This window comes from Mycteria americana, chromosome 21 (assembly GCF_035582795.1).
Source record: "Mycteria americana isolate JAX WOST 10 ecotype Jacksonville Zoo and Gardens chromosome 21, USCA_MyAme_1.0, whole genome shotgun sequence".
NCBI classification, from domain to species: Eukaryota; Metazoa; Chordata; class Aves; order Ciconiiformes; family Ciconiidae; genus Mycteria; species Mycteria americana.
Window position 1 is genome coordinate 4,409,123 of NC_134385.1, and position 10,408 is coordinate 4,419,530.

Consider the following 10,408-nt stretch of genomic DNA (forward strand, 5'->3'; position numbering starts at 1 on the left):
CACAGACCCAGCCCGGACTGTACAGGGTGGCAGTGTCCTGGGCCCTCACCCCCCATCCTCTAATGGTCTCCTCTGCCTTCCCGCCAACATTTCTCTCACGAGGTGGGGATGGGGTTGTGGTGCTTACCCTGGCACTCAGTATCTATGTGCCTGCCGGCTCTGCAGGCCTCGCGTTGCCTTCTCTGAGCAGCCGGTGGAAATACAGCCCTGCCTGCTGCCCTGCCTGCTGCCCTGCCTGCTGCCCTGCCTGTCACTGCTGCCTGCAGGCAGTGGTTTGGGTTTGGGCCAGCAAGTCTGACTGCCCGCTGGCCTGGCAGAGGAGCACGTCGCATCTGGGCGTCCCGATGCAGCACGCTCCGCTCTCCTCTCCTGTGGTTATGTGTCCTCCTGCCCGAACAGGTCTTGGGGCAACTGGGGACACGTTTCAGCATGAAGATGGACGTTTGATGACGGCTGTTGCCAAAAGCCAGAGCAGTTGCTGGCCAGCTGGAGACGCCTGATGTAGGGACCTTTGTGCACCTGAGTCTGCTGAGGAAACCTCCCGGGAAGGCACTGCGCTGTCTGTCGCTGCCAGAACAGCCCGGTTTCGCTGCGGGGTTGGTAACTGATCACTGCCCGACTGCAGTGACTCTCCCCAAACTGGGCTCAACCTGCTCAGCAAACCGGGCCCTTGCCGGCAGCCGTCTCCTCTCCCCAGCAGTGAGGACAGAAGCGCTTGATGTCTCCGTGTGTGGATTTCTCACCCCACATCTCTTCTGGCTCTGAGTCACGTCCCCAAGTTGCTCCTGCCCTCGCCCAGGTGAAGAAGACTTCTGTCCTGGGGACCTTGAAGATGAGTGACCTGAGCCATGACGCAGCTCTGCAGCGTGGACGCTAAACGCTGCTGAAGCAGAGCTCACCCTGGGGTGATACGACTGGAACATCCCTGAGCCCGCAGCACGAGCAGGCTGGGCTCCCTCCCGAGCTGGGGCTGCTGGGGTCCGGCAGCCCCCAGTGCTCCCGGGGCCACAGCTTGGCCTGCGCCTCCCTTCTGGAAACCCAGGGCCCCAGTGCTGCTTGTGGCCTCTGGACACTAGAGGGCACCGGGCTCCCATCCTGGGAGCAGGATTGGGCCCAGGGCTGCGGGGCTGGCGGGGACAAAGTGTGGGATGGGGGGGGCGGGGGCAGCTCCTCGGCAGGGGGGCTGCCAGGCTGTGGCCAGTGCAAGGACAAGGACACCAGCCACCCAGGCAGAGCTGGCCCGGACGAGGGGGGCCGTATCTTACACACGTACATAAATACAGTTCGAGGGGGAAGCTGGTGAGGAAGGGGCTCTGCCGCTGTCCGGAGGGTCCCGCGCTGGTTGTGTCCATGGGGTCCTTCGTGAGCCACGTACAGGGCTCCCCGGGAGGGAGGCGGGGTGGTTCCCCCTCGTGATGGAGGGCACCCTTCATGCCAGCAGCCGGGGCAGAGGGGTGTTTGGGGTGCGGCGTGCGTGGGGTAGGAGGCCTCCCGCCCCAGTGCAGGGACGCTGGCAGGGTGTCTGCATCCTGCCCCGTGGCACTTCTGGGCTCGAGGGCTGCATGCCGCCTCCTCATAGCACCTGTATGTCCCAGATCTGCGTGGGTCTTTCCTGAGCAATGTCCCAAATGATGGCGTGGTCCCTGTCGTAGGATCGGCCACCTGCGGAGCGAGGGGAGGACTTCAGGAGGGCAGACCGCGCTCCTGATGGCGGTGAAGGGGTGGGTGCCCCATCTCACAGCCAAACACCCCGTTTTTTGGGGGTCCCTGGGAAAGCAGTCCCTGTTCTGGTGCCGAGGCCTCACCCTTTATATCGAGGATCATGTCCTCAAACATCTGGCTGTGAATCCGTCCTTGAGAATCGACGCTCCAGGTCTGACGCGGCATCCGGGTCTCGGACCACAGCACGGCCTTCGCGCCCTTCCTGGCTGGCCCGATGACCTGCAGGCTCATGTTGGGGGCTACCTGCAAGGAGTGGCAGTGGCTGGGTCAGCCTCCTCCTCTCCATCGCCTCCGCCCGGTGCAAAGGCTTGGAGCTCGGAGGCATTTCCCTGTAAATGCAGCTGTTTCTGGACATGGAAAACTCCTCAGTGAGAGGTGAGGATGATTAGGGTGATGAAAACCCCTCAGGGGAGGCAGAGGTGCCTTCACGTCTCCAGAGGAGACTTGGGGAGGAGAGAATCAACTGATCTTTGGGGACAAGGCTGAGGTCAGATGCTGGGAAAAGCTGTTATAAACCCTAAAAGATCGCTGTGGGGTGGGGAGTACCCCAGCATGGGTCCTGCCAGGGGCTCCCCTGGTCACGTCCGTGGCACTGGCTGTCACACGTGAGCCCTGACCTGGTTTTTGATCAGCCCGTCCTCATAGTACCAGACGGAGCTGCTCTGCTCGCTGAGGCTGGAGACCACCACACGTCCTGCTTTCATGTCCTCCACGTCGTCGGGGACGGAGAGGTAGAGCTCCAGCTCCCTGCTCCTGATGCGGAAATAGATCCGTCTCTGGAAAGAAAGAAACCTTTTCTTCACCAAAAAGCCGTGCTGCCTGCACCTCCGGCCCCACACGCCGTGGCTGGCCGAGGAAGGACCTCACCCGGCTTGTGGCTTTGGGAAGGGAGGACCCCGGTCCCCTGGGGCAGCTGCCTGGACAGTCCTCCCTGTGTCCCCCCCCCCCGGGAGGTCCCTGCCTCTCCCCAGGGCGACGGCCGTGGCCCTGGCCTGTCTCTCGTAGCTGGCGCGGGCACGGCTCTCCCCGCCGGGATGCTGGGGCGTTTTGCAAGGCGCCTGCCCACGGGGAGCATTTCGCCACCACAGCGGCCACTCCCAGGGCGGGGGACAGGGATCTGGGGGTGACGGTGCTGGGCTGGTGGCATCTTTCATGTCCCAGAGCTGTCAGCAGCGTGCCTGCTGCCTCCCCCAGCTCACCCAGAGCCGCTACCACATCTTCCTCCCAGCCATCGGGACTGGCAGCTCTTTAGCTCCCCGTGAGCCGCCTGCCTCAGGGTTTTGGGGTTCACCCCCCTGAGTGCCAGCACCCCATCCCGTCCCAGCACTCACCTGGCGGATGGGGTAGAGGGATCCCACGTGCTGGAGCCCGCTGTACGTCAGCCAGTTGGTGATTTCGGTGCAGTCCAGCAGCCACTGGCGTCCTCGGAAGTCACCGTGTTCGCACAGCACCCAGCTGTGGGGGACGGGACGGGACGGGACGGGATGGGATGGGACGGGACGGGATGGGACGGGATGGGATGAGCAGAGCATGGTCATCCCCGGGCAAGCAGACAACACCCGCCGGCCAGGGAGAGCAGGGCAGGGGCTCACTTACATCCCGCCTTTGATGCGCACCGACAGCACGTGGTTGTTGAAACCCTCTGCCTGCAGACTCCGCACTTCGTTGTTCAGCTCGATCTCCTTCCCCTCAAAACACTCCAGCCCGTGCAGGAAGATGGAGGGCTCCGAGAAAAACTGCGGGACAGGGGAAGAGATGAGGCATGAGGAGGGCAAGCGGGAGGAGAGAGCACCCGTGAGCGCAGAAGGGCTCCAAGGTGGGAGAGCCGGTGCCGGGGGTACCCGTGGGAGGGGAAAAAGGAGGTTCCTGGGGGGTTTCTGCCCCAGTGCTGGCGGCACTCACCACCGGGACCTTCTTCAAGGAGCGGATGGTGGTGGAGGAGAGGCAGCCCATGGCGCTGAGCGTGGGGTACTCGCCCTCGGACAGCACGTGCTGCTCCCCCGCGAAGGCCTGCCCGTCGAACAGGATCCAGCTGGCGGGGAGGAGCGTGCCCGGGCTCATGTGGCCATCGTGGTGGGCATTCAGCCCTCCTGTGCCCCCCGCCCCCCCGGCACCCCCGTTCTGCCCACCCTCCCGGGGAGCCCCCACGGGCACCTGCGGGGCTGCCGGCCAGGGTGATGTCCCTGTTCCCGTCCCCAGCCGCAGGCAGCGAGGTGCCGGGACACCCTACCTGCCCCCGCGGACTCTGCAGGAGCGGGGGATGAAGGCGGTGGGCAGGGTGTCCTGGTCCTCCTCGAAGGCGACGTGGTCCCCCAAGAAGTCGGGCTCTGAGAAGAGCAGGATCTGGGGAGGGGGAACGGAGGGGCTCAGTGAAGGGGGCAAAGCATCGCCGCCACCCCGCAAGGGGCTGTGTCCCCCAGGGGGGCACGTCCCCCTCCCCGTCCGCCGCCCCTGACCTTGGAGACGAAATGGAGGTTGTGTTCCCCGACCTGGAAGCAGACAGAACGGGGCTGGTTGGCGTCTATGCCCCAGCCTGGCCCCCACCAGCCCCGCACACGGTGACACCGGCGGGTCCCACGGCAAAAGGGGGTGTCCCCGGTGCTCCCACCTGCAGGATGGGCTGTGCCGAGGCGATGCGGCAATCCGTGGCGCCCCAGTCTTCGCAGTTGCGGTACACCCCCTTCTCCAGGATGTACTGCTCGCCCGAGAAGTTGGTGCCCTCGTAGGCCACCCACCTGCCAGGAAAACGTGGGTGCTGGCTCAGTCGCCCCTCATCTGTCCCCCCTCTCCCCCGTCCCCGCACTCACACGCCGCTCAGCACGTGGATGGACTGGGTGACGGTGCCGTAGCCGGCCAGCTGCGTGTCGGGGAGCGCCTCGCTCAGCTCCACGCTTGGGCCCTCCTCGAAGTCCATGGCCTCGAAGAGGACCAGCGCCGGGTCGGAGAAGTCCTGCGGGGAGAAGGAGCCCCCCCCCGAGCCCCTCGGTCTGTTGGGGGGAAGGGGCTGCGGGCCAGGCGCTCTGCACACACACACAGCCGGGGTCCTTGCCTGGCCTCAGGGACCCCAGGGAGGGTGGGAGCAGCTCTGGGCACCCAGCCCTCTGCGTGTGATGAGTTTGGGGGAACTCAGGCCATGGCCAGCTGCCTGCCGCAGGCAGGGAAGGCTCCCTTTGGGGGATGAGGATGGGACCGGGGGGGCTGGCTCTCCCTGCACACACCGGGTCTGTCCCCAGGCAACGCCACCACCCCTGCCCTCACCGTCCGTATCAGCCGTAAGGACACCAGCTCCTTGCTGTAGCCGCCCCACTGCCTCCAGTCCTGGTACTCCCCTTCCTCCAGCAGGTACTGGTGGCCACGGAAGCCCTCCTTCTCGTAGCCGACCCAGCTGCAGCACAGGCAGATGCGGGCAGTGAGGTCTCCGGAGGATTTCCACGTGCCGGACCACGGGGACACCATCCACGCCGTTCCAGTGCCACCCTCTCCCCCAAGCTGCCCGCGGCCATCCCACAGCCCCGGGCAGCTCCTCCGAGCCCTTTCCAAGGGGTGACCATCACCTTCCCAGCCTGCTCCAGCCGAGATGCCAGCCCTGCCCGCCCCGTGCCACTCACCAGCCACCCAGGACGTGCAGGGAGCCCACGGTGGGCAGCACCGGCCCGGGCAGGCGCTTCAGGTCGTAGATGTCTCGGCTGATGGTGAAGCTGCGGCCCTGGAAACCCGCGGCCTCGTAGATCAGTACCTGAGGACGCAGCGGGGTGAGCACGGTCCCACGGCCGTCCCGGCCCCACGGCCTCCCCGGGCGCTGGCCCGGTGCTCACCTGCGGCTCGCCAGGTCTCTCCACGACGGGGCAGCCCTGGAAGGAGAAGGAGCCGCAGTGAGGCTGCGGGGACATCCGATCCCCCTCTTTAAAGCCTGAGCTGGTTTTTGGGTCACTTTCATTCAAGAACAAACTCTTTTGGGCTTTGTTTTGTCACTTTCCTTCACCGCTAACCCACAGGAGCACTTTCCAGAGCCATGCTCGGCACATTTCCACACCGAGCTCTCACTGATGTGAACCAGGGACCGTCGGGAGATGCTCTCACCTGTCATGCCCAGGGCTGGGCACGGCCCCAGCACCCCAGTAACCAGTAACACTCCAGCAACCGGCACTCACCAGCCTGATGGGGTGCATGGAGCAGATGGATGGGTCCTTTGCTCCCCAAGCCTTTAAATTGGGGTACCCGCCCGGCTCCAAAACGTAGGGGTCATCGTCAAAGAAAGGCTTGGAGTAAACCAGCCACCTGGGGAAGAGGGGGAAAGCATCACACCCTGCTCCAGCCCGTGCTGGAGCCCACCCAGCGCCCACCCATCACTCCGGTTCCGCTCACAGGCCCGAGTGGACGATGATGGAGGCGGCGGCAAGCGCCTGGCCCCGCACGCGGGTGTCCTCGGCCGAGTCGGTGAACTTCAGCCGGGTGCCTTCGCCGTTCTCCTCCTCAAACAGGCTGATCTCGGGGGTGCGGTAATCCTGGCATGGGGCAGAGCAAGTGTTACGGGGGTCCGGCACCCCCGCTTGGTCAGTGCTGGGAGATGCGGGGTGAGCGGGAGGCTCGGGGGGATCCCTGCGCTCACCCGCACCACCCTCTTGAAGGAGCCGATGCGGAAGGGCCGGCTGCCGCAGGGCTGCCCGCTCTGCCCGTACGCCGTCCAGGGGTTGTCGATCTCCACGTCCCCCTCGGCCAGCACGCACTTGCGCCCGTGAAACCGCGGCTTCTCGTACATCACCCACCTAGGAGTGGGGTGGGAGCAAAGTGTGTGTGGGGGGAATCCTGCTTTCACCCGCAGCCCCACAGTCATCGGGAGCCTCGGGGCAGAGAGTGGGTGGGGATGTCCTGCCACCGCCGCGATGCTGGATTGCAGCCGCAGTAATTAGCGCTGGCGAGATGATCACTCCTGAACCCCAGGCTGGGACCCGGCCGCCACCCCCGGCACGGGGACCCCCGGCCAAGCCCTCCCCTCCGCATCCTCGCCACGCGTCCTCGCCCTCCTGCCGTCCCCTACCCGCCTCGGATGACCCGAATGGAGATGGTGTGTGAGAGCTCCCAGGACGTGGCGTCGGGGACGTCACCCCAGATCTCCCGTTTCTGACCCACGAAGCCGGCCTCGGAGAAGAGGATGATCTGGGAGGGGGTGACACAGCGGAGAGGTGCTACCATACCGTACCGCACTGTGCCCCCGGCCGGCCAGCCCGGCCCGGCCCCGCCACGCTCCCTGTACCTTGCCAGGTCTCGTGTTGATCTTGAAGCCCTCCTTGTCCTCCTGCTGTGAACACCCGAGGGGACGGGCGCGTGAGGAGCGCGGAGGGACGTCGGCTGCACCAGCCATCTCCCCGCGGCCCAAGGAAGCCGTAGCCGTAGCCGCAGCCGCAGCCTCGCGTCTGGCGTCTGCCAATCCCTCCCACCGCCCCGAGCAGCCACACCTTGAGCATTCCTGCACTGCTGGGACTTCCCCGCCTGCCCCGGGACCCTCCCATCATCCATGGTGGCACCCTCCCATCACTTGTCCTGGTCCCCTTCTGCCACCCGCCCTGGTACCCTCCCATCAGTTGTCCTGGTCCCCTCCCATCGCCCATTCTGGTTCCCTCCCATCACTTGTCCTGGTCCCTTCCCATCACCCATCCTGACTCCCTTCCATCGCCCATCCTGGTCCCCTCCCATCGCCCATTCTGGTTCCCTCCCATCGCCCATCCTGGTACCCTCCATCACCTGCCCTGCTACCCTCCTGCCACTCATCCCAGTACCCTCCCATCGCCCATCCTGGTACCCTCCCATCACCCATGCTGGTTCCCTCCCATCGCCCATCCTGGTTCCCTTCCATCGCCCATTCTGGTACCCTCCCATCGCCCATCCTGGTACCCTCCCATCACCCATCCTGGTTCCCTTCCATCGCCCATCCTGGTTCCCTCCCATCACCCATCCTGGTTCCCTTCCATCGCCCATTCTGGTACCCTCCCATCGCCCATCCTGGTACCCTCCATCACCTGCCCTGCTACCCTCCTGCCACTCATCCCAGTACCCTCCCAGCACCCATCCTGGTACCCTCCCATCACACTGGGGGCTTTCACCCCATGGCTTCTCTGATGGGAAGCACAAGCCGTGTGCTGGGAACAGGCAAAGACTCTCCGGGGGTTCAGACCCCACCACCTCCCCACATGCCCAGGAGGGCAAAGCATCTCCCCAGGCGCCGAGTTGCGGGATTCACTCACCAGGACATCGGCGGGGCACAGGGCCACGGTGCTCTCTGGCTCTTGGGTGACAGAAGGGATGCAGCCAGGATTCGGGGCTTCCAGCACGGCCATCTCAGAGCCAGGGTGGCCACCAGGGCCCAGCCCGTTGTGGTCCCCGGGGGGGGGCGAGCCCGTGCCCCCACCGTCCCTGCCGGGCAGCTCGAGCGGGGCGGTGCTGGGGGAGACGAAGCGGCTGTAGAGCACGCTGTTGTCCAGGCGCGAGTAGGGCTTCCCCTCGTCGGCCGCAGCCGCCCGGTGCTCCAAGAAGTGGGAGAGCAACGCCATGCCCTTGAGGACATTCCCTCGGAAGAGCACGCTGCGCTCGGCCAAGCCCCCGGCCACCGGTTTGGCCTTTTCTTCCGCTCCCGCCTGCCTTGTTGTCCCCAGGAGCGAGCCCCCCTCCACCCGGCCATTGCTGGCGGTGCCGTCCCCGGGTGCCCCACGGAGGGTCCCCGCTGGCGCCTGCTCATCAGGGCTCAGGTAGGGGTTCTCGATCTCCACCTCCTCCTCGGGGCTCTCCTCCTGCCGCCCCGCTGGGCCCCGCGCCAGCAGCTCGCGCAGGGCCTCGGGCAGGGAGACGGGGGTGCGGGGGGCCACGTGGTCCTCCTGGATGGGGGGCAGAGCGGCACAGCGGCCCAGCGACGACGGCCGGGGCTGGCGTGGGGTCTTGGGCGCCTTCCGCATCTCCGAGGGCTCCATGTTGCGCAGCGTGTCCACGAAGATCTCCATGTCCACCAGCAGCTCGGGGTCCTCCTCGGTCGCGTCTGGGGGGCTCTCGGCCAGTGGGTCGTGGGCTGGGGGCTCGGCAGAGGGCTCTGGGCTGCTCTCGGGCTCTTGGGCCATGCCCTGGGGGTCCCCCATCATCTCACCCCCCTCCAACTCAACCTCAGCCTTTGGAGATGCTGGTGCTTCGGATGAAGGCTCTGGACCATGGCTCGCCTCTGAGGAGGGGTTTTCGGGGGTGCCGTCAGCTCCCGGGGGGCTCTCTGTCCTTGGTGGCATGGCTGAAATGGTGCTATCCCCATTTGTTGCGCTTCCCTCTCCCACGCCAGCCGGATCAGCCTGGCTGCCGGCGTCCGCCGAGGGACACTGCGGGGAGCTGGTTATACTGGTTTGTGGGTCCCCGGGCCTGTCGCCTTCTCTCAGGGCTGCGTTCGCCGGCGTGGCTTCGGCTTGTGGCGAGTGTTTCTCCTCGGGGGATCCCTCGGCTGGGAGCCCGGCGGCTTCCACGGTGCCCGGCGAGCTCTCGCTGCCCGCTGCGGCCCCAGCAAGGCTGCTGCCATCCTGCTCGTGGCTCTCCCGCCGCGGCAGGGCCATCGTGGTGCCGGCAGCATCGTGCATCCTGTTTCGGGCTTCCCTTCCCTCCGGTAGCCCCGGCTCAGACCCGGCTGCGTCCCTGCCCGTCCGCAGCACGGTGACGTGCCTGGCCCTGGGCAGGGCAGAGACGCAGCCGGTCTTGGCTCCGCACGGAGCACCGGGACCCTCACCGGGACCTCCGGCAGGGCGCTCGGCAGGTCGGGTGGGGAGGAGGGTGCCGTGCACGTAGCTCTCCCTGTGCACGTGCATCTCGTGGGGGGCACCCACCGGCGGGGGGACGCCACCGCCGCCACCGCCGGCCCCCGCCTTCCCCCTCTCGTCCTGCCGCCGGGGCTTCTGCGCGGGGGAATACACCTGCGAGAAGATGGGGCCGTGTGCGGTGAAGTCCTTGAGGAGGTTGACGGAGGACGAGCGTTCCCGGTGCGTCAGGGTGGTGGGGCTGGCTGCCGTCTTCTCCACGATCTCCCTCTCCCAGGCCTGCAGCAGGAGGGAGACGCGAGAGGGACTCCCCTCCCGGCCCCGCGCGCTCCCCGTGCTCTCCAGCCGCCGTGACACCAGCGAGACCTTCTGGAAGCGGGACGTGCCCTCGGGCCCCGGCGTGCTCGGCACCGCTTGCTTCATGCTCAGCTCCGCGCTGGAGACGAAGCCCTTGGCCTTGGCATGCCGGAATGGCGAATCCATGCCAGAGGGCCGGGGAGGGGGCTGCCACGGCCCCGCAACACCCCGCGCTGCCGAGCTCGGCCCCCGCGGCTGCTGCGCCGGGGCTGGCGGAGCTGCAGGGAGAGAAGGAGACCCTGGGAGAGGTGAGCAGAAACCGCCCTGCGGGGACCAGCCCCAGAGCCCAAGCCAGACCCTGAGACTCCCTAGACCTCCCTCTGGTCCTGCAGGATATTTTGGGGGGGGTCCTGTGAGCACAGAAGGTGGCTTTGGGGCTCTCTGCAGTTCTCGGGGTGCTCATGTCATCCCTCCTGGTACACACAGGACGTGGGGGGGCACTGGGTCCCCTCCGCCTGCCCGCACCAACGCTTCTGCATCCAGCAGAGGTGGCGGGGAGCTCCACCACGCCGCCGAGGTGGGCTCCGGCAGAGCCTGGTGGGCCGGCACGG

The 10,408-nt window shown here is 66.7% G+C and overlaps 1 protein-coding gene across 1 annotated transcript; it reads right to left on the minus strand.

Moving 5' to 3' along the window:
* Nucleotides 1-1,573: 1,573 nt before the first annotated feature.
* On the minus strand, nucleotides 1,574-9,983 carry CRYBG2 (crystallin beta-gamma domain containing 2). Its single transcript, XM_075522480.1, has 19 exons — nucleotides 7,965-9,983; nucleotides 6,977-7,021; nucleotides 6,761-6,879; nucleotides 6,332-6,488; nucleotides 6,088-6,227; nucleotides 5,874-6,000; nucleotides 5,538-5,573; nucleotides 5,331-5,458; nucleotides 4,981-5,107; nucleotides 4,530-4,672; nucleotides 4,331-4,457; nucleotides 4,179-4,211; nucleotides 3,953-4,065; nucleotides 3,625-3,754; nucleotides 3,319-3,458; nucleotides 3,054-3,177; nucleotides 2,340-2,498; nucleotides 1,806-1,965; nucleotides 1,574-1,662 (listed from the first exon to the last, which is right to left on the minus strand). The coding sequence occupies exons 1-19, from the start codon at nucleotides 9,981-9,983 to the stop codon at nucleotides 1,574-1,576; spliced, it is 4,116 nt and encodes a 1,371-aa protein (XP_075378595.1).
* Between the last annotated feature and the right edge of the window lie 425 nt (nucleotides 9,984-10,408).